The sequence below is a fragment of the Ictidomys tridecemlineatus genome, unplaced genomic scaffold, assembly GCF_052094955.1.
Source record: "Ictidomys tridecemlineatus isolate mIctTri1 unplaced genomic scaffold, mIctTri1.hap1 Scaffold_173, whole genome shotgun sequence".
Taxonomy (NCBI): Eukaryota; Metazoa; Chordata; class Mammalia; order Rodentia; family Sciuridae; genus Ictidomys; species Ictidomys tridecemlineatus.
Genome location: NW_027521499.1, coordinates 510,480 through 538,421, shown reverse-complemented (window position 1 = coordinate 538,421; position 27,942 = coordinate 510,480). Strand labels below are relative to the sequence as shown.

The 27,942-nt window shown below is 35.8% G+C and overlaps 1 protein-coding gene across 2 annotated transcripts; it reads left to right on the top strand.

Annotated features, from left to right (window-relative positions):
• Positions 1-77: 77 nt before the first annotated feature.
• LOC144372839 (TATA box-binding protein-associated factor RNA polymerase I subunit A-like) lies at positions 78-27,645 on the top strand. Of its 2 annotated transcripts, XM_078036084.1 has the most exons (8): positions 78-133; positions 1,786-1,918; positions 4,930-5,096; positions 9,102-9,215; positions 10,720-10,918; positions 16,250-16,380; positions 19,439-19,477; positions 27,343-27,645. In XM_078036084.1, exons 2-6 carry the CDS (start codon positions 1,879-1,881, stop codon positions 16,303-16,305), a joined length of 576 nt encoding a protein of 191 aa, XP_077892210.1. In that variant the 5' UTR covers positions 78-133; positions 1,786-1,878; the 3' UTR covers positions 16,306-16,380; positions 19,439-19,477; positions 27,343-27,645. The 2 variants fall into 2 exon arrangements, with proteins under 2 accessions (XP_077892210.1, XP_077892209.1); XM_078036083.1 differs by lacking the exon at positions 27,343-27,645 and having other exon boundaries at positions 19,439-22,300.
• The last annotated feature ends 297 nt before the right edge of the window (positions 27,646-27,942 follow it).

Genomic DNA, 27,942 nt, shown 5'->3' with positions numbered 1-27,942 from the left:
CGGGGCTAGGTTTTGCGCATGCTCCCAAGGCAGGTTTTGGGGCATGCTCAGAGCAAGCGCACGCTCACAATTTCCGGTGAGAGCTTTCTTCTGGAGTGGAGGCGGATTCCTGCGGAGCTCCGGCGGTAGGTGGGTGAGTGCCACGAGTATAATTGCGAGCTTACTTGTTTAGAAGACAAAAAGGGTGTGCTTGGATTTACCCGTGTTTTCCTTCCGAGTTTTTTCCCCTTATGCTCTAAAACCTTGGGTTCTGGGAAATGAGAGCCAGCTGGAGAAGCTTTGGTTACTGTGGCAACCATGTGTTACTGATTCTGGTTTTTGAGGATTTTCCTTCCGAGTTTTTTCCCCTTATGCTCTAAAACCTTGGGTTCTGGGAAATGAGAGCCAGCTGGAGAAGCTTTGGTTACTGTGGCAACCATGTGTTACTGATTCTGGTTTTTGAGGATTTTAAAAGAGAATTTGTGTTATAACTCCTCAAAGTACATGCTGGGTCGCATTCAGAGTCACATATTATTTCAAACTTAGGTGTTTAACCCCGGAAATTGACTTTAAAGGATTTAATTCTGGTAGTAATGTGGAAAAGCAGTATTTTAGGCAGGGTAACTAGTTAGAAAGCTAATGCAGTGATTAACACAATTTCAGGGTGTTGTAGAATTTCAGAGAAGAGGAAATATTGTAGAAATTCTAGGTGGTAGGATCAGAAGCTTTAATGCTTGGGTCGATGTGGGAAATGAGGGAGAGAGACACTGAGCCTCTTGAGGATTAATTCCAAACTCGCTTTTGCATTTGTATTTCTAGTTTCGTTTGCCACCTGCAATATCATTGCCTCCTACCTATCTCTTGTCCTAGTTCTAGTCATGCCTAGTAGTTTTATGTTCTCTGAATTTCCTTGTCCTCATTTTGTGTGTGTGTATGTGACCTTGGACAAGTTTCATAATTTCACTCCCTTAGTTTTTTCAACATAATGTGGAAGAAAACAATTAGTATGTAGTGTGAGTGTGTGTGATTCTGTGTGGGAGGGATAGAACCCAGGGCCTCATGCACACTAGTCAGGCACTTTACCACTGAGTTACATCCCTAGCCCCAAATTAAATAATAGACCAGGTATGTAGTAAAGATCCAATAAATATTAGCTACTACTATTTGTATTGTATTTGTTATTTGCATTTTATTGTTTCTTTCTCTAGGCTTGAATTTTTTAAAATTAAGGGGAAATATCTTTATGTGCTTGGAACATAGTAATAGTTGAGTAATGGATTATTTATTTTGGATGCTTCTGACATAATTAAATGCTTTTTGGGTATGTGGGGGGGTACCAGGTGTTGAACCCAGGGGCACTTAACCACTGAGCCACTTCCCCCAGCCTTATTTTGTATTTTATTTAGAGACAGGGTCTTACTGAGTTGGTAGGGCCCTGCTAAGTTGCTGAGGTTAGCTCTGAACTGTGATCCACCTGGCTTTAGCCTACTGAGCTGAACAGATTACAGGCCTTGGCAAATTCATTCTTTACTTTAAAAGAACTGCCAGTTGCAGGTTGGAGTTGTTAAATGGGTAGAGTGCTTGCTTAGCATGTGTGAGGCACTGGGTTCAATCCTTAGCATCACATAAAAATAAATAAATTAATAAAGGTATTGTGTCCATCTACAACTAAAATATATATATAATTTTAAAAAACCTACAATGCAATGCATCTTGCTGCTCAAGTCATATTTATTATTGGCTGTTTTTCTGTACAATTCAGAAACTTGTGGATTAAGATATACCAAAAGTAATTGATATTCTCAGTTTGTAATAGGTATGAGTGATTTCAGTGAAGAATTGACAAAGACCATTTAAGAGGATGACCAGGTGGAAACATCTGTGCTCACTGGTACAGGAATGTATTTTCCTTGGCTTCAGAAGCATTTAGAAACTGTAGGTAAGTAAAATAACAGAAGCATTTTAACTTTAGTGCAAGGAAGTAGTAGATTCAATATGTATACAAAATGAACCATGCTGGTTTAGTTTTTAAGAATATGTAAGTTGTTTTCTTGTTCTGACTATAAGCAGAAAGGGAATCATAAGAAATATTCTTTTTGTTCTGGAATCCTTTTCTTTTGAATTAATATACAGTCTATATTATGTTGCAGCCACATTTTTTTCAGCAGTGCTTTCTGAGCACTAATATCTAATATATAAGTCTAAATATTGGGGACTTATACATGAAAAAGATAGTCTCTTCTTTTGAGAAGCACATAGCTTTCAAAAAAATAATATTTTTCCTCATTTTTATCTAATGTAAATACAAACAAAATTTTCTATAGGATACATTCCTTAAAGATATATACAAGAATCAGTTATTTGTACATTGCCATGTTGGGTGGTATAGCCCCAGGAATACGTTTGAATCAACACTTTCTTTATTGCATCAAAATGTCTTTCTTATCCCAGCCTTCTTTCCCCTTTGGCAGTGATTCCTTGGATCCTAGGATTAATTCCAAATTCACTTTGGCATTTGTCTTTCTTGTTTAGTTTGCCACCCAACATATCACTGCAATGAATCTTGCTGGTCAAGTGATATTAATCAGATAAAAAGGTGGCTGTTTTTCTGTACAATCCAGAAATTTTTAGATTAAGATAAAAAGTAACTAATATTCTCAGTTTGGAATAGGTATGAGTTATTTCAATGAAGAATCCTAAAGTTTAGCTCCCATTAAAAAAAAAATTTTACTTTGTCTTTTTATTTGATGATCTCAGTTAATCCTCAGTAAATTTATGTGCTAGGCATTTTAGTATGAAGAAAGTGAGTTTCTCAAACTTATACTCTTAAGTATTGCTATTAGGAATCATGTGTATCTGATTTTAGAGCATTCACTTCTAACCACTGAGATGAAGGGAACTTAACCTGAGTATAATATTCTTTTAGATGAACTGAGAATATTTCAAGGAAAGTGTGTTTTGTTAGTTTTCTGGGCTAGTTGCCAGGGATTGTTGCTGATTAAACAGCTTGAGTATAGATGTTGTTAAATGAAGTCTCTGATTTGGAGATCTGGATGGGGCATTGTAGTCTGCATTTCTAATTAGCTTCTAGGTGATTCTAATGTTGCTAGTTTCAGAACCACATCCAGTAGCCAGGCTCAAGATCCCAAGGTGATTTATATGTTCCTTATTAGTGATTTATATGTACCTAGATCAATATAGTCTTTGACCTTTTCCACTGTCATATTTCTTTTTTTTAAACTGTGTCCTACTTTGCACAATTTAAAAATTTAAAAATTTGTCTTCTAAAAAGTTTATCAGTTGCAAGAGATAAATTTCCAGCACATGATGGTGTTTTAATTACATTAAATTAAATTACTTTAAAAAGTAGATCTGGTAGAATCTAAATAGCAGAGATGTAATGTCTTTCCATTGCCAACCTTAAATCATTCAATGAAAAATCTTTTTATAAATGGAAATTTTGTATTGTTCCTGTTTTTGTAGTACATTTTGCAGTAAAAGTATGTCTGTATTTGCACTTAATTTTAACGTCCTATAAATTTTTTAAGTTTTAAAATTTCTTGTGGGTTGAGATATGTGTTTTAAGTATTCAAGTAAATTTTAATTTTTTAATCTTAGCCCAGTTACTTCATGTATCATTAAGAATGTTAACTTTAGAATGAGAAAACATCTGGCATTAATTCTATATTTTAATGAATGTAAACTCTGAGAAACTTTAGTCACATAGGGAAGTAGAATGGAGTTTAGTTAAGCAAGTATCAGATCTTCGACTCATGAGTTACTCACAAAAAATTACATGTTCTATTTAAAATTATTAGAACATTCTACAGTTTTGATAAAAGAATTGGGAATCACTTGACTTGCAAAAGTAAATATTAGAATCATTCAGTTTTCATCATGTGTTGAAAATACCTTCAGGTACTATGTAATGATTTTGATTGTGAGACCTTGATTATGGGCATAGCACTCTAGGAGATTAATTTCAGGAAACAATATACAAGGAGGTAGAATCTGCAAATTGATTGCTTTAAGAGGATCTTTGCTTTAAGAGGACCTATTGGTCTATTGTATTTGCAGGGCTAAGGGTACCCAGCTAGAAGACTGCTAGCCTAGAGGGGTCTGGTAGTTGTATAGGAAGGAAAGCATAGTAACCAGTCACTTATATAATGAGGTTGTTAACTAAGTCCATATATCTTTAAAGGAATTGCTAATACTTAAGGGATACAAATGCTAATGTCTATAGCTGTTTTAATTTCGTGTGCATTTAATATCATTGTGTTACTGAGAAATTGGTACTTAAAATATAAAAGCCCAGCTAGGTGAGGTGGCACATGCCTGTATTCTCAGATAGTTAGGAGCTGAGGCAAGAGGAGGGCAAGTTTGAGATTCAGCCTAGGCAAGTAAATTAGCAAGACCTGTCTAACAAAAAGAAAGAAAGAGAGGGAAAGACTATAACTGCTCAGCAGTGGTAGAATACTCCTGGTTCAATCCCTAGTACTGTAAAAATAAACAAGTTTATTTGGAATTTTCAGAATATTGGTGAATAATAAAGACTGTGCTTGCATAGGGTGACTGGTGATTTTTACCTATTCTAATTACCAGGGCTTGTGCTTTGGGGGATCTTATTGAGAGATTCTCCTCATTTCCTCCATGGGCTGTGTACTTGTTTTCTACTCTTTTGTTCAAAAAATTGCTTAATGCCAAGATGAAAGGATGATTGAATGAGATTTGAAGGATCTGGTGATTGTAGTAGCCCAAGAATGTAATTTAGATTTTTAGAAATTTGCTAAAAAACAGTATGTGTGTAAGAGTTTGTTTCAAATGAAGTTGACTTTGATACTTGGGGATGGACTGAGTTAAGTAATACCTACTGTTCTATTTATCAGAACTTAAATTTTTGTAATAGTTGAATTGGAGTCACTGGGTGACCCTTATCCTTCATCTTTACAGTGACTGGAGGGAAAAAGAAGAAAGATTTTGCTCAGACAAGTGCTTGTTTAAATTTTATCCAAGAAGCCCTTCTGAAGCACGAGTGGCAGCAAGCTGCAGAGTATATGTACAGCTATTTGCAGACCTTGAAAGATTCAGACACCTACACAAAGCATGCTGCACCAGAGGTAAACAAAGTGTGAGTCTGCTGAAAGAAACAGCAGATTCCTGAAAGATTTTGCCTCTAGCTCCATTCACAAAGCTTTAGGGGGATTTCAAACTGAATTTACTAAAAGCTGCTAAAAGTAATGTTGGATGTAGAAATTATATCAAGACTAAAAATAGTCTTGAGTTGTGCATTCTCAAATTTCCCAGTTTTCATTCATTCCAATAATAATTCCTTCTTACCTTGTATTATTTTACCCTCTGTATAGGGTAAAATTAACACCTTTGTAGATGAGGTTAAGAAAAGATCAAATAGGAATGGGTGAGCACATCACACAGGAACCCTGATTACAGTGTTTTTTAGCAGAGGAGTGAATGAGGACTTAAGGTTTTAAAAGGTTCACTCTACATCATTAGACATTAGGAAAACAAAAATTTTAAAACCACAATAAGATATCACGTTAAAACCACCAGGATGACTAAAATCAAAAAGAGACAATAAGGCAAGGGTGTAGAGAAGCTGGAACCCTCAACACCTTTCATCTACAAAGGTGTTAATTCTTTTTTTTTTTTTTTTACTAGAAATCATTTTAATTCCCACTTACTCCACAGGTTGTGCACCTGTTTTGTACTCTTGTTCAACAAAACTTGAAAGTTTTTTCCTCCAACCAGAGTGTTCTTTTTGTCTTTTTTTAAAATAGCTTTATGGAGACATTAGCACACCATACAATTCACTGACTTGTACAATTTAATATTTTAAATATTTTCACAGAGTTGTGCAAACATAAGCCACAATTTAAATTTAGGATAGTTTCATCTTCTACAAAAAGAAAACCTGTACCTATTTGCAGTCTTTCCTCATTGCTTCTCTACTGACTCATAGCCCCTGGAAGCTACTAATCTACTATTTTCTATGGTGGACATTTTATATAAATGGAATCTTATAATGTAATGGTCATTTGTGAATGATTTCTTTTACTCTGTAAAATGTTTTCAAGGTTCATTTATGTTGTAGTAAAAGTATTCGTGCTTTTTCCTTTTTATTGGCAAATATTTTATATGGACATACCACATTTTATATATCCATTCATCAGTTTGTTAGACATTTGGGTTGATTATACTTTTTGGTTATTGTGAATAATGCTTCTATAAATATTCATGCACAAGTGTTTGTATGTGGATGTTTGTTTTGACTTTTCTTGGGTATATTCCTAGAGTAGAAATTTAGATCATGTGGTAATTGTATTTAACTTCTCAAGAAACTACCAGACTATTTTCAAAAGTGACTCCACCATTTTATATTTCCATCAGTAATATTTGAAAGTTCCAGCTTCTCTACACCTGTGCCTTGTTGTCTCTCTTTGATTTTAGTCATCCTGGTGGTTTTAAAGTGATATCTTATCGTGGTTTTAAAATGATTTTTGTTTTCCTAATGTCTAATGATGTAGAGTGAACCTTTTAAAACTTTAAGACCTCATTCACTCCTCTGCTGAAAACACTGTAATCAGGGTTCCTGTGTGATGTGCTCACCCATTCCCATTTGACCTTTTCTTTTCTTAATCTCATTTCCTGTTACTTGCTCACCTGTATTTTCTTTTCCAGTCTTACTAGCCTTGCTCTTATTAGAATAAGCCAGGCATATTCTGCCTCAATCTTTACCTTATTTATTTATTTATTTTACTTGGAAAGATCTTTCTTCAGCTATCATCATGTCTGCCCTTCTGTATGACCACTTTTCTGTGACTTCTGTGAGGTCTACCTTGATTATTTAAAATTACAACTGCATTTCTTGCTTTCTTATTCCTACTTTGTACTGGCACTCTTGAACTCCATGTCCTTTTCACGCTTTTCCAGTAATATTTGTCAATATAATTATTTTTCTTGTGTCTTGTGTGTCTCTCCATATCAAATCTACATTTCTGAGGGAAGGGGTAAAACAGTGCCTGAAACGGTGCCTGGCATATACTGCTAAATTTGTTGAGTAAAAAGCAGTTTCTCCACAAATAACTTTACTTGACTATTTCAGGTGCTTTTACTAATATAGTAACCAGTGCATCAATCTAATGGAGCCAAAACCAAAAATACCAAATAGTACATACATGCTACTTGGTGTGTGTGTGTGTGTGTGTGTGTATGTGTGTAAAAAGAAAATATAATTATTGACAAATTTTAATTTAGGGACTAAAGTTACATATATCTGTAAATCATTAGTAATGATTTACATTACAGAGAGACATTATATACCTCTCTTTTGTCCAGATTTTGATTTATAAAATGAAGAAATTAAATGAGTGGCTTCCAGATACTTGTTTGAATCCTTTTGAACTACCTAGGGCATGTATTGAAAAATACAGATTCCATCAGTCACTGTGGAGTACAGCTGAAATCCCAAGCAGCTCGAGGCTGAGACAGGAGGATTGCAAGTTCAAGACCAACCTCAGCAACTTAGTGAAACCCTGTCTATCTATTGCATGCGCGCGCGCGTGCTCTCTCTCTCTCTACACACACACACACACACACACACACACACACACACACACATACACACATACACATATATATACATATGTACGTATGTATATTTATTTTTGGTACTGTACTCCTGGGGCTTTTAACCACTGGCTTAGCCATTTTTATGTTTTATTTTGAGACAAGGTCTCACTAAGTTGCTTAGGGCCTTGCCGAATGGCTGAGGCTGGCTTTGAACTCATGATCTCCTTCCTCAGCATCCCAAGCTGCTGGGATTACGGGCATGGTGGCTTATAATATTTATTTTTAATAGGTGCCCCAGGTAATTCTTATGACTGGGTTTAAGAACAACTGTAGATAACTATAGATAATGGATAATCTTTAAGTTTTTGTTTTGGTGGTGCTGGGGATGAAACCTAGTACCTGCCTTGCTAGGCATGCTTTTACCACTGTGCTACTCCCCAGCCCTCTACAAGTTTCTTTAAGCTCCTCAATGCTACTTTTGATATTCTACAATAAAGTCGTGATTTTTTTTTTTTGTAGTTGCAGATGGACAGAATGCCTTTATTTGTTTATTTTTTATGTGGTGCTGAAGATTGAACCCTGTGCATCATGCATGGAAGGCAAGCGCTCTACCACTGAGCTGTAGCCCCAGCCCTGTTGTGTTGTTTTTTTTATTTATTTTTATTTTTTTTTAAGAGAGAGGAGAGGGAGAGAGAGAGAGAGAGAATTTTTTTAATATTTATTTTTTAGTTCTTGGCAGACACAACATCTTTGTTGGTATATGGTGCTGAGGATCGAACCCGGGCCGCACGCATGCCAGGCGAGCGCGCTACCGCTTGAGCCACATCCCCAGCCCTTGTGTTGTTTTTTTTAATTGGAAATATGAAGTTATTGTACCAAACAACCAATGTGTGCCTTCTAGAAACAATTGACTTTGAAGTTCACTTTAAAGTTGGTATGGTTGAAGTACTTTAAATGGGGGTAAGAGAAATAGACATTTGCTTCCATGAAAAAAGAACTCCCAAGTTCTTTCACCAGGATTGGTGATCTGAAGAGAAATATTTTTTATTAAAATTTGTTTATATTTGATGACAGTTCTTAAATTTGTGTTGTAAATATTGGAATAAATATACTCAATATTGATAAGATCTTAAGAAACTAGTCTGTTGCACTCATTTTGCTGAGAATAAAGATGAGGTTGAGACCAGTTAAGAAGCCAATATTACCAAAACCTAGTTTCTGACTTATTCTTCCTATACTAATTAAGTTTTATACTTAATAATATCTTAACTGCCTCTTCCTCTTTTAGACTGCTAATCTAATAATGGCACTGTTATACTTACCTAGAATTTAAAAACTAGTATTGAAAAGATTTTGTTATGTGAGATCTAATGTTATTTTTACTGGGTAAAGTATGATAACATAGACAATTATGATATCTAGGGAAAGGAATTTTAGGTTGTTTTTATATGTAACCAGAAAAACAAAACTTACAGGAAAAATAGAATAAAAGCAGGGTTGGACTTTACATTGGGTAATAATTTCTGCTTTGACAGGTTATTTGGAGGCTTGGAAGTGAAATTCTCTTTTATCATCCCAAAAGCAATGTGGAGACTTTCAATACCTTTGCTGACTGGATGAAAAATATTGGTGTCCTGAATTATGTAAAGGTAAGAATATAGACTTTGTGAACTTATATTTCCAGTGTTCATATTGTTTTCTGAATTGTTTGTATCAGTGTAAAGTAAATAATAATGAAGAAAGGGTAAGATACTGGGATAAATAAGAAAAAAAGCAGTGTTGTGCCAGCCATTCCTTAGTTTCTGATCACCTTCCATGTTGTCTGATGGGAAATACCTCCTCTTTGTTTATCTCTGGTTGCCAAAACCAGTCCATCAGATGTTGAAGTTGTGCTTCTACTGTTTGCCCAAGTTATTTGTGCTGAGTTGGTATTTTTGGAAAAAGCGAAACAAGTGGGGAATTTGAATGTGTAAAAACATTTTAATTCCTATTTGCATTGAACCTTGTCTCCAAGTTAATGTTTTATTAAAAGTATTACCAAAAGGGCTGAGACATTTCCAAGATTATCTCTCTCTCTCTCTCTTTCTCTCTCTCTTTAACTAACAGAACACTTTTCAATAAAATTTTATAATTTGCTTTTAATTATTTTTCAAGGCCATAAGGTTTTACTGGAATACAGCCACACACATTCATTTCCATATTGTCAATAGCTGTTTTTTAATGAAAATGAGTAATTATGAAGAAGTCATGTGCCATGCAAAGCCTAAAATATTTACTTTGTAGCTAGTTTTAAATTTTGTTTTTACTTTTCCTGTTTTCTGGAATTTTAAATTGTGGTTGTATATAATGGACCATGCTATCTTAACCATTTTAAGTATACAGTTCTGTGGTATTAACTATATTCACCATGTTATAAACTATCACCACTATTTCTAAAACATTTCCATCACTCCAAATAGAATTTTTATATTTATTAAGCAATAGTTTCCCATTTTCTCCTCCTCCCCATGCTACTGACAGTCTCTAATATCTTTTCTGTTTTTATGAATATGCCCATTCTAGATGTTTTAGATAAGTGGAAGCATGCACTTTCCATTCCATTGGAATTGACATCATTCTCCAACACTCCCTGTTAAGGTGTTTTCTTTTGAGCTGATTTAATATATTTAAAATAGTTATATTATTGGTTGTCTACTGTAGCCCAAACTAGGAAGTAGTAGTATGCAAAAGTTAAATCTCATTTAATTTTTTAAATTAATATTAAATCTCATTTAATCCTAACAACACCCTTCTGAAGGATTAAGAATTGCCTCATAAAACAGGTCAGACAAAAGGACGAATTAGTTATTCAGATTTATTTAGCATTTAATTGGCATATGAGCCAGGTCACTGTCTTCAAAACCCCTGTTTTTTATTGTTGTTTTTTCACTATTGTACTGTCTTCTGTTTGTAAGTTTACATAGCTTTCATTTACATAGTGTCATTTCATCTGTCTGTCTTCTTTGTTAGGTTGAAATTGTTGATGACAGGGACAGTGTCTTATCTTTCATATCCAATCAAGGACTTTGTCCATCATATATTTACTGTGTTTTTTGAGTAATGGTTATCTTAATGACTTCAGTGACAGTGGGCTTTTTCTTATTACTGGTGCAGATCTCCTTACAACATGCATTGTACCTTATGCATCATGGAATGCTTGAGGATGCAAACAGAAATCTAAGTCAGGCAGAGACATGGAGATATGGTGAAAAATCGTCTTTCCAGGAAATATTAATCAACCTTGTTCAGGCCTACAAAGGGCTTTTGCAGTATTATACATGGTCCAAAAAGAAAGCTGAATTGTCAAAGCTTGGTGAGTGAATATGAATAAATTATTTTCTTATGGTGAAAAGACTGAAGAGCAGAAGGGATCTTAAGGAGTAATCTAGTAATCTATCTACTGACTTCATTCAGATAAATTCTTGATCATCCTTTATGATAATTCTGATATATCATAAAACTTCTAGGTCATAAATGAGATGATTTATTGCTAAATTCATGACCATTTTAATGATTTTTAAAATTTTGGTCACAGGTAAACAGCTGGACCTCAGTGGTGAAAACACATTCAGTAGGTTAGGAGCTAAGCTCAATTGCAGTTTGTATAGAGGCGATTCAGTGTCTTAAATAGAAAAGTTGGGGGGATGACAGTGCCTTGAGTAGAGTAAGAAAAGTGAAAAATTCTAAAGAAGGGCAGTCCATGTGAAACCCATCTGGATTTACTAACTGGGTTTATGCAAGTGAGGCATATACTCTCCCACAGAGAGTCAGGAGCCCTATCTTTAGAAGTGTTGGCTAGAACAAACTAAATTCTTTAGGCAGCCTTGAGTATACCCTTTAAGGAGCCCTAAGGTTATCCTAGGGATATAGCCTCGCATTAGAAATTATCTTAGTGTTTCTTGGGGCTGGGGTTGTGGCTCAGTGGCAGAGCACTTGCCTCACACATGTGAGACACTGGGTTCAATCCTCAGCACCACATAAAAATAAATAAAATGAAATAAAGATATTGCATCCATCTATAACTAAAAAATATTTTTTTAAAAAAAGAAGAAATAGTGTTTCTTAAAGTCTTTATAGGTAGGCCAGGATTGGGGCATAGTCCAAAGAGGGACTAGGCTTAGAGGAGCTGGTTGGAGTTTGATCTAGGAGAGTCTTTGAATTTATGAGAAAGGTTATAAATTTTCTTTAGCAGCCATTATTGCATGTAATAAACTCTTCTTCTTGTGTGTTTAGAGTAGAGTTTAGTGTGTTCCATATCATTGTTCCCCAGAATAACGTTTAAAGAATACGGCAAGATAAAAAGTAATTTCTGTACAAAGGTTAAAATGCAATTTTTTTGATTTACTGGCCATACCAAAAATTGAGCACTCAGTTCTCAGGCTGAGTTCCCCTTCTCTTAACCTTCTTCGGTGATATCATCCTCTCCTACTCCCAGGTATACATTCTTTGAAGCTACATGATTCTCTGCACTTTTCTTTCCCTTGTGTAGTTTTCCTCCATAGCTTCTCTAGAATTAAGTATTTTTTTTTCACATCCTTCATCCCAATTTTAGCCCTGGTATTTATCACCTTATAGGTGATAAACACTATTTCCTTATTATCCTTATGTAGTAAGTAATATTTTTTTTGTCCCTAGGCATGTAGATTTCACCAATCTTGGTTCCCATCCTCCTTCTTGTGTTACCTCTTCTTGTCTCCCAAGATTCTTCTCAAAGGCCCTAATGTTAATCTTGTGACATTTTTGCAGTTTCTTCATCTATCATACCCTCTGTCCTTTAAGATTCTTCGAAACCTGCCCTGGCACCTGATTCATAATACTTTAAACCTTCTATATCAGCTGCCTGTTCAGCCTATGTCATTTGGCTTTTCATCTCTTGCTTTTTAATTGTTCTAAGTTTTTTCAGGTATATTTTATGCTGTATCTTCTTATTTAGATTAAGCCATCTTTTGATGTCACGTGTTTGTCTTCTATTTCTTTTAACTTTGCTATCATTTCTGATATAATTTTCTTTTTTCCTCTATTTTAACCTTGCTGTCATTTCTGGTATAAATTTTCCTTTTAAAAAGGCTTATTGATATTAATTTATTAGGTGAGTTTTACAATCATTATTTACTTTTTTTTATTACACATGGTTAGAAAAATCTTGAGCAAATATTTGACTAAAGCAATTGTAATATGACATTTAGACTGTCACTCTCATGACTAGATTCAGTACTTTTATGCAACTGACATTTTGTTCTCTGGCTATGAGAGATGAAGGTGAGATACTGTATGGAGCAATATGGAGTCCATATTGGTTCACTTAGAAAAGAATATCAACACCTGTTTTTATTGTGGTATTATGTTGTGCTTCTACTAGTTGTTGCTGTTTAAACCTTAATGTTATGGAATATAATGTAGACAAGAAAAACATATGAAATAAATGAGTGCTGTAATGCATAAATTTAAAGTTGCATTCCTCTAACTACTATCCAGATTAAGGAACACAGCATTGCTGTCACCTTAATGTAAAAGTTTTCTATGTATGCTTTCCTGATCATACTTCATCCCATTCTGTATCACGAAAATCATTGTAAGGTCTTTTAGGGTTTTCATTCTCTTGCTTTTCTTTAAATGGTAAACAAAGTTGGTTTTGCTTATATATGAATTTCTTGGCTATATATAATTTTTTTTTACTGTGTTTATTTTTGGGGCCTTGCATATTTTATTCAACATTGGTTTAAGACAATTGTATTGTTGAATATAACTCTAGTTTATTTTTACTGCTAAAAAATGTATGTTATCGCACTAATTATTCTTTCTGTTATTGATGGCCTTTAGTGTATTATAATTTAATGCTGCTTTGAAATTAACCCTTCATAAGCATGCATTGCTAGGAGTAGAATTGTCATAAAGTATATGCATCTTTGTCACTGTATGAAATACCTTAGGAAGCTAACTTTACAAAGAGAAAAGGTTTATTTAAGTTCATAGTTTTGGAGATTCAGTGTCCAAGATTGGGTGGCTCTACAGTAGGTAGAAGCAAGTGGTCACATCTTGAATATGAGTGCCACGGAAAAGGAGGGTGGAGCCAGGCTGTTTCTGTTCTAACAATCCTCTTGTGAGAACACAGGAGGCTACATGAGAATTAGCCTGAGGACCTGAGGACCTCCCACAAAGCTCCATCCCCCACTGTTTTCATCTCCCATAGTACCACACTGAGGCCCAAGCCAGTAATCATAGTGTGTCTTTGGGCAACAAAAACCATGGCAATATATAATATGCTAAACTCTTTCCAAAGTAGTGCCAATTTATATTCCACTGGTAATCTGATTAGGGTTTTCTTTTGTCAATATGTTCCTTAACATTTGTTAATTTCAGAATTTTTTTATATCTGTTAGTTTATTGGGTATAGTGGTATCATATTTAAAAAAAATAATAGCTTTATTGAAAATTGAGAATATAGTTTATATGCCACATAAACATACCCACTTAAAGCATATAGTTTTTAATATATTTATAGAGTTGCCCAGTAATCTTTACCACAATTAAATTTGGAACATTTTCATCACCTCAGAAAGAAACCCTGAACTCTCCATTTCTTCGTAAGCTTCTAGGAAACCACTAATCTACTTTCTATCTTTAGAGATTTATTTATTCTGGGAATCTCATGCAAGTGGAACCATTTGTTCAATATGTGCTCACTTAGCATAATGATTTTAAGGTTGCAAGTAACTGTATTTCATTCCTTTTTGTTGTTGAATAACATGCCATTGTATAGAGATACCACATTTAATCATTCCACATTTATCAATTGATAGACATTTGGGTGGTTTCTACTTTTTGAATAATATTGCTGTGAATATTTATGTACAGTTTTATTTTTCTTGAATATGTTCCTAAGACTGAGATTTCTGGATTATATAACTATGTTTAACCTTTGGAAGGAGCACTAGATTGTTTTCCAAAATAGCTGCACTATTTTAAATTACCACCATTATCAATGGAAGGGTACTAAAGTCCATGGTATCTGTGATTTTAATTTGCATTTCTATAGGGACTAATTATGTTGAGCTCTTTTTATGTGCCTGTGAGCCATTTGTATGCCTTTGGAATAATTTTTATCTTTGCATACACTTTGATTAAACCATTAATTTTTAGTTATTGGGTCATGAGTTCTTTATATGTTCTAGACAGAAGTCTCTTAATAGGAGATATTTTCTCCTATTCTGTAGTTTGCCTTTTTACTTGCTTGCTGATGTCCTTTGAAACACACAATTTTTTTTTATTTTGATGAAGTCCAATTATGTGCTTTTGCTTTTGTTGCTTATGGTTTTGATGGCATATCCAAGAAACCATTGCCCACTTCAAAGACACAAAGATTTTCACTTACAAGAGTTTTATAATTTTAACTCTAGCATTTAGGTCTTTAATCTATTTTGAGTTAACTCTTGTGTGTGATATGAGTTAGGAAACAATCTAACTAAATTATTATGCATGTGAATGTCCAGTTGTGCCAGCATAGTTGTTGAAAACAAGTATTTTCTTACTGAATTGTCTTGGTACCCTTCTTGAAAATCAGATACCATAAACATGAAGGTGTTGTTTCTCTACACTCAATTTTCTGTCATTGATCTATGTATTTTCCTCCTTACACCTATATCATACTGTCTTGCTTACTGTAGCTTTGTAATAAATAAATCTTCCAACTTTGTTCTTTTAAAAAATTTTTTATTCTATTCTCAGTCCCTGGGATTTTCATATAAATTATAGTTAGCTTGTCCATTTATACAAAAAGATTACCTGTGGTTTTGATAGGAATTATAGGACTCTGTAGACTAGCCTAACAATAGTGGTCTTCCAACCTGTGTATCTGAGGTGTCTTTATATTTATTTGGGTCTTTTGAAATTTGTTTCAACAATATTACTTTTCAGATGGAACTTTTCATCTCTTTCGTAAAACTTACATCTTTTATTTTTAGTTTTTGATGCTTTTACAAATGGCATTGTTTTCCTAATTTCATTGTTTGCTTCTTCATTGTAAATTCATTTTTTTGTATTTATCTTGTACCTGGCAACATTGATGAATTCATTTATTAATTCTAATAAATTTTAATGGAATTTTAGAATTTTCTAGACAGAAAATATAGTTTTCCTTTTCAGTCTAGACGTCTTTTCTATAATTTGCTGAAAGCCCTAGCTAAAACCTCCAGTATAATGAATAGAAATAGTGAGAGGGGACATTCTTATCTTGTTCTTGATTTTAGGGAAAAAAAGCATCCAATCTATCACTATTAAATTTCATGTTTACTGTGGGATTTTCATAGATACTGTTTAATCAGATTGTGGAAAGTTCCTAGATTGTCCATGGTCACAAGATGATCATGTAGTTTTTGTTCTTTGGTCTGCTGATTTGGTTTAGATCAGTAGATCTTTATTTACATTAATAGATTTTCAGTTGTTAAGCCAACCTTGCATTCCTAGAGTAGATCCCACTTGAGCATGATGTATTATTCTTTTAACAATAGCTCAGTTTACTATTGTCTTAACAGAAGTTCTCAATACTAAACGACTTTTCTCTCTCTTTTTTGTTTTTTTGTGATGCTGGGTATTGAACTCTGGGCCTTCACCAAATGACTTTAAAATATATTTTATCTTCGGGCAGATGAAAATGATTATGCATACAGTTCAGCAACTCAAAGTATGCTCAGTGACAGCTGAAAGACATCTGTAAATATTTGTGGATTGATTAAAACTCCTGGAGTTTGGGACCCTGTTGTGAAGAGTTATGTAGAGGTAAGTAGACTTTTCATAAAATTGTATTGGTTTTATTTTTGTCTTAAGCCTATGCGAGATTGCATTTCTAATTATCTTTATTGATCAGGAGGAAATTTAATGGAGAAAATTGTTAGGGTTAAGGGTTAGGGGGTGGGGGTTAGGGTGTTAGGGTTAGGGTTAGGGTTTAGGGTTGGTTAGGGTTAGAGGGTTAGGGGTTGGGTTTAGGGGTTAGGGTGAGGGTGGGGGTGAGGGTTTAGGGTTAAGGTTAGGGTTAGGGCGGTTAGGGTTAGGGTGGTTAGGGTTAGGGTTAGGGTGGTTAGGGTTAGGGTTGGGGGTTAGGGTTAGGGTTGGGGGTTAGGGTTAGGGTTAGGGGGTTAGGGTTTAGGGTTAGGGTTGGTTAGGGTTAGGGTGAGGGGTGGGGTTAGGGTTTAGGGTTGTTAGGGTTAGGGTTAGAGTTGTTAGGGTTAGGGTTGTTAGGGTTTAGGGGTAGGGGTAGGTGTAGGGTTGGGGTTAGGGTTAGGGTTAAGGTTAGGGTTAGGGTGTTAGGGTTAGAGGGTTAGAGTTAGGGTTAGGGGTTAGGGTTGGGGTTGAGGTTAGGGCTAGGGGTTAGGGGCTGTGGCTAGGGCTAGGGCTTAGGGTTGGGGTTGGGTTTAGGGTTTAGGGTGAGGAGTGAGGGGTGAGGGTTTGGGGTTAGGGTTAGGTTTAGGGTTTAGGGTGAAGGTGTAGGGGTTAGGGTTTTGGGTTGAGGAATGAGGGTGAGGGTTTTAGGGTTAGGGTTAGGGTTTTAGGGTTAGGGTTATTTTTAGGGTTAGTGTTAGGCGTTAGGGTCAGGGGTCGTATTTAGGGTTAGTGTTAGGGTTCGGGGTTAGGGTTGGGGTTGGGTTAGGGGTTTAGGGTTAGGGTTTTTAGGGTTAGGGTTAGGTTTAGAGTTAGGTTTAGGGTTTAGTGTTAGGGTTAGGGTTGGTTAGGGTTAAGTTGAGGGTGAGGGTGAGGGGTGGGATTAGGTTTTAGGGTTAGGGTTTAGGGGTTGGGGTTGGGTTGGGGGTTATGGGTTTGGGTTTGGGGTTGGGGTTTGGGTTTGGGGTTGGGGTTTGGGTTTGGGGTTGGGGTTAGGGTTTCAGGTTAGTGTTAGTGTTAGGGTTGTTAGGGTTAGGGTTTAAGGTTTAGGGTTAGGGTTGTTAGGGTTTAGGGTTAGGGGTAGGGGTAGGGTTGGGGTTGGGGTTAGGGTTAGGGGTTATGGGTTAGGGGCTGGGGCTAGGGCTAAGGTTATGGGTTAGGGTTGGGGTTGGGGCTAGGGCTAGGGGTTAGGGGCTGGGGCAAGGGCTAAGGCTTAGGGCTGGTTAGGGATGGGGTTGGGGTTAGGGTTTAGGGTGAGGGTGAGGGTTTGGGGTTAGGGTTAGGTTTAGCTTTAGGGTTTAGATTGAGGGTGTAGGGGTTAGGGGTGAGGGTTCGAGTGAGGGTGAGGGTTTTAGGGTTAGAGTTTTGGGGTTAGGGTTTTAGGGTTAGGGTTAGGGTTTTGGGTTAGGGTTTTTGGGTTAGGGTTAGGGTTTTGGGGTTAGGGTTTTAGGGTTAGGGTTAGGGTTTTTGGGTTAGGATTATATGGTTAGGGTTTTAGGGTTAGGGTTATTGTTAGGGTTAGGGTTAGGGGTTAGGGTCAGGGGTCAGAGGTCGGGGTTAGGGTTTAGGGGATAGGGTTTAGGGGTTAGAGTTTAGGGGTTAGGGTTAGGGTTTAGGATTTAGGGTTAGGGTTGGGGTTAGGTTTTAGGGTTTAGGGTTAGGGGTTGGGGTTAGGGTTTAGGGTTAGGGTTAGGGTTGGGTGTTAGGGTTAGAGGGTTAGGGAATACTCTCATGGACAAAGCAGATAGCAGGCAGTCTTTAAAACATTTTTAAATTGAGTTATAATTAGTAAATTGGAATATACGGACAGAATGTGTCAAAAATGAATTTTTGGAGATCTGTCAAAAAAGCAAAGTATTATTCACTGTATCGGTTTGAATTTAATCTTGATTTTTCAGATGATGTCTAAATGTTTATTTTCATCATAAGCTTCAGTTTCTCATTTTTTGTTGTCTATGTGAGGGGAAATGCTGAAATATTTATTTAAGAAAAACACTTTCAATGGAAAAATTTTAGACAACCAGTTTGGATGTCATGCATATTTTAAAACCAACATTGACATGATTCTTGGACATAAAATGATTCAAGCATAGAAACCAGAACTGTTATTACCCAGACAAGGGATTTAACTGCATACTTCCCGTGATACTTCCTAAGAAGTATGACAACTATTTGTTTTCAGCTCTGACCCAGTGTTCAGGAGTGCCTGTTTCTTCAAAAAATCTCCCCAACCCCTCAAGCAAGAGAATGTTGACCACGAAGGCAGCAAGCAAAGAGCTCAGAAACAGAAATTCAGGACCTGAAAGCCCTCAGTTACATTACTCCCAGAGTGCTAAATACCTGGAGGCCTTTAGGTTACAGGAAGAAAGTTCAGGAGGGCTGCATCCTTTCAAAAAGACTGTCAGCAGCATATTTATAACCTGGATTTCTTGTTACTGTAGACCAATAAATAGACTGATGATTTTTTGCAATCAATTATAAAGACCCTGATATAGAGAACAGATCAGAATGGTTTAAGACACACTGAACATAACCCTAGACCAGAGTCATTTAAACAAAGACACAAATCCTAGCCCAACCAGAAAAGATACAAAATATTAGTACAAAGATGTGATTGTACATCATACAGACATCTCCTGAAGTGGAGGTATTGTAGTGCACTAGTCTGAGCAGAGTTGGCTCAGATACCAGCTTTGGCATTTTCTAACTATTGAACCTGAGAACAGGAAACTAGCTATTGTGTGTCTCACAGTGGGACTTACTTTATTTTATTTGAAAGCCTCTACTCTGGTACCCACCAGGTTGCAAATAGACAGCAAGTAAGACCTATTTTTCTTGTGTTCCTCATTCTCTTGTTGCCCTAGTTACTCCTTTGAGATGAACGAGTAAGATACTGTATATGGTTTTCATTCTGCTGTGTCATGTTCAAATAACCTTTATGTTTTCTTCCTAACCGCAGAGTTTAAAGAACTCCTCTGGTCAAAGTCAAGAAGCAAAAGTAAGTAAGCAATACCTACTCCAGAGAGGTGGCCTAACAAACCAAGGTATTTTGTGGGGTGCTAAGAATATAATGTTTAGTACTTAAAAGAGTTCGGGAAAAAGGAGATAATTGTTTGAAGTGGGTCACAAAAGTATTACTTTTACTATAATTTCTATATCAAAGAATACTAGACAACAGGATCTTTAAAACATCCCTTAGAAAGGGTTCAATATAAAGTATATAGTGGCACTCTAGATTTATTATATCGAGTATATGTGGAATTGAAAAACAAATAAAATAGGAAATGAAAAAGGAAGTACAAAGTAAGTACATACTGTTTTATCATTCACAATGAAAGAAATGAAAATTATGTCTACCAGTTACAAAATAATCATTTTACTTATTAAATGAAACCATATACTGGTCTCCTAGTAACACTAAATACAGCTAAATTCCAGACATTCTAGCTAACAGGAAAATAGAAATTATAGCAAAATATTTAAGATTAGGATTATTTTTTAGCTTCTAGGGATCAAACCTGGGTCTCAGGCATGCTATACTAACATTTTTTCCACTGAGCTACACCCCAGTCCCAAGATTGAAACTTGACACTTTGAACATTTTAATGGACTTATGCCATTTAATAAGTGAAGCAGCAGAATTACTGTAACTTCACTTGATCTGGTGCTACTTAAATAAAACATAATTCACAGGAATGTTTGATTTTCACTGTCACTAAGTATATACTAAGAATATGTTATTCACTTCTGAGAAGAAGGGGAATGAGAGGGTCTGAAGCAGAGGTGACAAACAGCATCGTGAACTGCTGTCACATCCACATCTGCATCCCCTGCTTCCACCTCACTATTACTGTCCAGAAGGGAGAGGTGTCACTGCAGTGAATCATTTGGGCCCCTGAAGCACAATGCTGAATCCATGAAGAGGGTTTTTCCTCCTTGATTTTTTTTTGGTCTGATAAGCTCTTCAAAAATAAAATATAAAAAGACAAAAAAAATAATATAAAATACTTGAATAAGTTCTAGATCATAGCCACCATAAAGAACAGTTCTGTGTTGCTGTGTGTGTGTGTATGTGTTTCTTATTAACTGCTCTTATGTTCCCATAGGTAGTCTGGGTTCAGATTTCTTTACATATGAAAATCTACAAGCTCAGAGATGGAGATGTGGCTCAGTGGCAAAGCACATGTTTAGCATGTGCAAGGACCTAGGTTTGATTCGCAGCCTCTCAAAAAAAAAAAACTAAACCAGATATAAATACACAAACACACCCCACATTCTATATATATGTGTATATAATTTTAGTTAGCTTTTCCATTCTTATGACCAGAGATCTGGCAAGAATAATGAGAGAATGAAAAGTGCATTTTGGCTTATAGTTTCAGAGGTCTCAGTCCGTAGACAGCTGGGCCTAAGGTAAGGCAGAACATCACGGTGGAAGGGCATGGAGGAGGAAAGCAATCAGAAAGAAAGGGGTGCATTCTAAAAGAAGAGGGTGCTTACTGTTACCATGCAGTCAATCCATATCAGTGGATTAATCCACTGATTAGGTTATAGTTCTCATGATCTAATCATTTCACCTCTGAACATCCTTGCATTGTCACACACATAAACTTTTAGAGGACACTTCATATCAAACCACTATACACCACACATTTGTAACATATTTTAATAAGCATTTCTCAAAATGGTCACCAGGTTAAACATCAGTGAAGTGATTGTTTTCTGCCCAGTTACTCATACTTTTAGATATCCAATGCAGTGCCACCCTTCATGTTTCTAAAAATAGAGTTGGGGATATTATTATTTTTTAAAATACACCTACAAAAGCAACATATGTTTTTACTATGTTGATTGTGATTTGTTACAGAAAATAATACATGTTTTCAAAATTTCTTAAATCTATCAAAGAATCTATAAACACTCCTAACAAATGGAAAAATATGACTTACTCTCACACACTCCACAAGCTTCTCACAGATGTTAGAACTAAGAGACTTTTTCCCTGAAATTCTTCAAAGAAAGTTCGAAAAATTGGGTGAAAATGATTGACAGACTGTTTCCTTCAAAATAATTGACCTCCACATATAACTCAGTGCCATTCACATGGAAAGACCTTAACAAATGCCTATGATGGATGTGTATGTTTTAAGTACATACTCCATTATGATCATCGATCCACATTCTTAGCACCATAATGCTTCAATTAAACAGAAGTGCCAGTGTTTTACAATTCTGGTTTAAATTTCAGTTAGTCAGTCATCCAGTCACCTGCTATTCATTTATTCATTCAGCGCCTACAATATGCCTTTGGGAGAATCAGCAGTGAATCCAATTGACAGTTTCCATTCCCCTACTGTCCTTTGCAGATGAATGAGGACAGGGGGCAGGGAGATGAAAATAAATGCACCTGTAAGACCATTTGAGTAGTGTTAAGTACATAAAACAGGAAAATAGGATAGAGTAGGACTTGAAGGAGAGGGAAGAACGATTTTAGACACAAAAGTGCTAACTGTGTAAGACAACGAATGGGATAGAGTTCGACTTGAAGGAGAGGAAAGAACCTATTTTAAACTTTCCTCAGAGGAAAAGATTCTGACAGATTGACTTCTGAACTAAATGTAGTCAGTCATTCAAATACCTAGAGAAAGAAGTTTTCAGGCACACCAAAGAGTTAGGGCAAATAGAAGAAAAAGTATTTTGAATCTATCTAATTGCAATGAGAAGACATCTGAGAAAGGATTTTTTAAAATTATATATATTTTAAAAATTCTAAAAAATATATAATTTTTAAAATTTATGTGTAATATATATTATACACACACACAGTGTATTGAACCCAGTGCTTCGCACGTGCTAGGCAAGCATTCTGCCACTGAGCCACAATCCCAGCCCCTGAGGAGGATTTTAATTCAAGTTTATTGAAGAATAATTTGCACACATGAAAAAATTATCACACACTGTATGGATGTGATGTGATGAATTTTGTCAAATGTATATAATCTTGTAAACACCACTCCACTGCCACAATTAAGATATAAAATATTTCCATCACTCCAAAAAGTTGCCTCATGCCATTTTTGCAGTCAGTGTCTTCCCCTGCACAAGCCACTAGAAATCACTACAATTTGCCATATAAATGGAATCAAAAAGGCTACCAAATAAATTGCCTCATGTAAGTATACAATGTGTCACCTTCTGGCCTCTTTAACATAATACTTTCATTCATCTTATTGCATAAGATAACAAGCATTGGAATGATATGGAAGAGAGAAAGCCTTTTTGGTGGGGATGTAAATTGGTGTGGCTATTGGGAAATCCTATGGAAGCTCCTCAAAAAGTTAAAAATTGAACCATTACATGATCCAGAAATCCTGCTTCTGGTTATATCCAAAGGAAATGAGGTCAGTGTGTTGAGGAGACAGCTGTGCTTTCTTGCTCACTGCAGTATCATTCAGAATAGCCAAGAAATGGAATCAAACTAAGTAAACATCAGTGGATCAATAAATAAATGGTGAAGTGTTTTAGTCAGCTTTTTCACTGCTGTGACTAAAAGACCTGATAAGAGCAATTTTAGAGGAGGAAACGTTTATTTGGGGGCTCATTCAGAGGTCTCAGTCCACAGACAGCCAGCTCCATTCCTCCAGGATTGAGGTAAGGCAGAACATTATGGCAGAAGTGTGTGGTGAAGGCAGTCATCTCACATGATGATCAGGAAGCACTGATAGACTAAATTCAGCTCACCAAATATAGACCCCAAAGACTTGAAACCCAGGAACACATGTCTTCCAGCTACACCTTACCAGCCTACAGTTAACACTCCATTAATCCCTGTTAAGGAGTTAATTCACTGATTGGGTTAAGGCTCTCATAAACCAATCATTTCACCTGTGAATATTCTTGCATTGTCTCACACCTGTGCTTTTGGGGACACCTATTATCTAAACCATACCATGATGTAGATATAAAATATTATTCATCCTTCAAAGAGAAGGATATCCTGCCATTGATGACAATATAGATGAACCTGGAGAAGTTTATCCTAAGTGAAATAAGCTATGTACAGAAACACAAATACTGTGTGCCCTCACTACAATATGCCATCTGGAGAAAAAATCATACAAAAGGAGAACAAAATGGTGGTAACAGGGGCTGGTGCTGGGGGAAATGGGAGATGTTCAAATACATACGATTTTCATTTGTCAATCATACTTGAGTAAAGCTGGAAAAGAATATAAGTCTGGGCCTCAGGATAAAGTTAAGATCTAGAGAAAAAAATCTGGAGTCTCAACATCTGGATAGTATATCAAACAATGGGATTAGTCATTATCCAAGGGGAAAATGGAGGACCAAGTATGGAGGCCTTCAGAGTATTACAATGAGGTCAAGAATCCAGAACATTGGGAAGAAATACCCAGTAAACAAGAAAGAAAATAATGTTAAACCAAAAAGGAAGCATTTCAGAAAGGAAAAAGATTGGTCAACTGTGCCAGTTATGGTGTAAAATGGGTTCTTATCATTAATTATCAAACTGGAAACTGTCAGTTACCTTGATAAGTACTTTTTTAATATCCCTGTGCCAGAAATTTATTTAAAAATTGGGAAAACTATGGAGACAGTAAAAAAAAAATAGTCACTGGTTGCTGGGGATTAGAGAGAGGGAAAATCAACAGGTGAAGCCCAGGATTTAGGGCCCATCACCACTCTATGATAATAGAATGTTATTTTAAATTTGTCCAAACCCATAAAATATATAGCACCAAGAGTTATCCCTCATATAAATGGTGGACTTCAGGTGATAATGATGTAGCGATTTAGCTTCATCAGTTTTAATAGCTTCATCAGTTTTGGTGGGGGATATTGTTTAACAGGGAAGACAGAGAAAGGCAAAGGATGTTATGAGAAATCTCCATATCTTCCTCTTAGGTTTGTTGTGAATCTAGATCTTCTCTAAATAATATTATGCCTTAAAGTTTTTTTTAAAAAAATAAAGTACTTGAAATGCCACAGCGAATAAAGCAGAAGTGATAATATGTTGGAATTTACAGTCTAATATGAACACCTTCAACTTGGTTATTTAACTGCATACAGAGATTGGGAATTGAACAAGTAGTTAATGGTTCAAAAAAAGTTTAGAAGTTCAGAGAAAATTTGAATTTTTTGGCTTTTCTTCTATTTCCCCCTCAACAAACTTTTAATACAATTACACTAAAGAAAAATAAAACATTATAATTTTTATGTTAACCATAGTAACATTATATTTAAAGAGAGATATTTACTCTTTAGTAAATTAATAATTTAGAATGTATTTGAAGACACAACCAATTAGCTGCAAGTAATTTGCATTTTTGTTTTTATTAGTTTACTAGATTCTTTTTCAGTGTTTCTATAATGTAAATATTATCTTTCAAAGGGAAATGATTTTTTTTTGTATTTGCCTGGTAATGAGCTTTCTTTAATTATCAATTGGCAAATTTCATACATTTCAAAGTAAATATAGCCATTAGTGTTGAAAGACTAGCAAACAAACCCATGTGTATTCACCAGGGTTCTCTAGAGAAACAGAACAGGATATATACAGAGGAATTGATTTTAAGGAAGCATTCATGAGATTATGCAGACTGGAAAGTTCAAGAGCTGCAGGGTGAGTCAGCAAGCTGGAGACCCAGGAGAGCTGATAGTGGGATTATAGCCTGAACCTGAAAGCCTACGACCAGGAAAGCCAGCGATAGTACAGTTACCAAAAACAGCAGGCTCAAGATCCAAGAAGAATTCATATTTCCGTTTGAGTCTGAAAGTAGAAAAAAAATTAACATCCCAGTTTGAAGTAGTCAGACAGAAAAAAAGTGTTTTCCACTAGTTGAAGGCTGAGACTTTTTGTCCTAATCAGGCCTTCAATTGATTAGATGAAGACCACCCACATTAGGCAGGGCAATAATCTTTACACAGTCTATAAATTTAAATGCTAATCTTAACCAAAAATACTTTCACAGAAACCCCCAAAATAATGTTTGAACAAATCTGGCAATCTCGTAACCCAACAAATTAATGCATTGAATTAACCATCACTCTGTGCACAGCATTGTTTCATTCCTTAGCTTAGTATCAAATTATTTTTTTATTAAAAATGTGTTGCCAATTTTTCTTGTTTCTGTATTTTATTATTGTGATTATTTTTTATTTTATTGCCTTTTTCCTTTTTTTTTTTTTTTGAGCATCTACACGTACTGAACACAGACCAAGAGTCATCTAGCATCAACCATGAACTCCACAAAGCATTGTAGACATGATTTATTTCATCCACACCACAGGGAGAAAAATCTCATTCCTTCCACCAAATGCACACAAATTTTTATTCTTGGGCTTAGTCTACCAGGGGCAAAAAAAAAAAAAAAAAAAAACTGAGATGTGTAGAGTGTACTATAAATTTAAAAGAAAAGCTTTAAAAATATAAATCCATCATTATCATTAATAAGTGTTTGGCACATTGGAAACTACATTAACAATCTGTGGTTTGTTAATTGTTCAGTAAGCAAACTTTCACTCTAAGTGGTATCTTTAAGCAACTTAGGGGGCTCCTCTAATTACCTGGTTGATTAAAACTGGAAGGCAAAGGCTAGTTGCAAATATGTATAGATTTATGTTAACAAAATAAGTCTCCTAGTTCTTTACAGCAGCATAAAAGAGAAATAAAGTATAAGCCAAAATAAAAATTGAAAAGGACAGGCTCTTTACAAAACAGTAACTCAAAATGGATCATATAGACCTAGGTACAAAACACAAAACTCCTAGAAGATGACATAGACAAAACCCTAGACAAATTTGGGTGCTGTGATGATTTCTTAGATACAAAGAAATCATCAATAAGCTGATGTAGTTAAAATTATAATTTTAAAAAGTTAAAAGTTGCTCTGTAAAACACACTGTCAAGAGGAAAAGGCTAGCCACAGACTGGGAAAACACATTTACAAAACACATATCTGGCAAAGGACTGTATCCAACATATATGTGAAACCCACCCTCTAACCTATTCAAGACTAATAACAGATGAACTACTTCCATTCACATGGATAACTGAGAAGCCCAATTTGGTGATTCTGATAGCACTTACCTTATAATAGCCAGTTCTGACCAATCGTTTAATGTCCTCTGCTAGGGGGTTAGCAAAACAGTATCGGTTTTTTTTTTCCAAGTGATACATATTTATCTGCTGCAGAAGGAATGTGTTTTTTCAAGGATCCTAGGGATCTATTCTAAACTCTCCTATCTGGGGCTTGGCCCAGGCTTCAGTGCAGCCTCCTTTAGCCCCACCCACAGACATCTCTAATACTGTGAAGTCTGCCTGATCATTTGGTCAAACAGCAGGTTCACCTGTGCTACAGCCTCAATGTGCAATGGAATACTTTCTTGCTCTTAGCCCCACACAAATTTAGCTATCTTTCACATCACCTGCAATATGGTTGCAGCAGTATCTAAAGTGCAGAATGTGCTAACTCCAAAACCTGAAGAGGCTTACTAAGTATTATCCTATTATTCATATAGTGGGCCCTGAATGTATTATGTTATGCCTTCCACTCTCTGCAACACAAGTATCTTACTAAAATTTCCAGAGTACTTGCTATCTATAGCTCTTTGATGGTTAATGTTAATGTGTCAACTTGATCAGGCCACAGGGTGCACAGATATTTGATTTAAAATTATCCTGGGTGTGCCTGTGAGGGTGCTTCCTGATGAGATCAACTTTTAAATCAGTAAACTGATTTTCCTCCCCAAAGTGAGTGGTCCTCATTGATTTCACTAAAGGAGTGAATTTAATAGAAAGACTGAGTAATGGAGACTTCACTCTCTGTATCTGGTGTCTTCTAGCTAAAAGATCAGTCATCTTATGCCTTTGAACATGGACTCAGACTGGAACTACACAACAGGCCTCCTGAATCTCCAGCTTGGTGCAAACTGTGAGATTTAGCCTTCATAATCACCTCAGCCAATTCCAATCAATCAATCAATATTATTGATTCTGTTTCTCTTGAGAAGTCTTCCTAATTCAAGGGTATACTCTTACCCTGGAAAAATCTTGCACTCCTGGAAGCACACACCCCTGGAAGATATTTAAATAGCAAATAAAACAAAGAGCAAGTCAAAGAATTGTGGAAGAAAAAAAATGTTTTTTTTCTGTTTTTTAAACAAGAATCCCAGATGTTTTGTTTACCAACACTGCTCGGTAGTTCAGTTCTGTAGCAGCAACTCCTGCTGTTAGCTCAGCCTGCAGAAAGAAGTGGCTACTAAGCTTCTTAATAATGCCAAGGTCCCCCTCACAGTGCATCTCTTATCACCTCAACAGAATATCCCCTGGGCCTCCCAAATAATACAGTCATCCTGTGAGTTCACTGTGCTTCCATTTTAAAGAGACTTTAGCATGACTACTTCTCTGTGTCTGCTTGAACCCTTCTTCTACAGTCTGTTTTG

Excerpts from the sequence above, each read along its gene's own strand:
- LOC144372839 (XM_078036084.1), top strand. The coding sequence starts at position 1,879 with ATGTATTTTCCTTGGCTTCAGAAGCATTTAGAAACTGTAG. Across the intron at positions 9,216-10,719 it reads GTGTCCTGAATTATGTAAAG|ATCTCCTTACAACATGCATT; the intron begins GTAAGAATATAG and ends TTACTGGTGCAG. Across the intron at positions 10,919-16,249 it reads AGCTGAATTGTCAAAGCTTG|ATGAAAATGATTATGCATAC; the intron begins GTGAGTGAATAT and ends ATCTTCGGGCAG.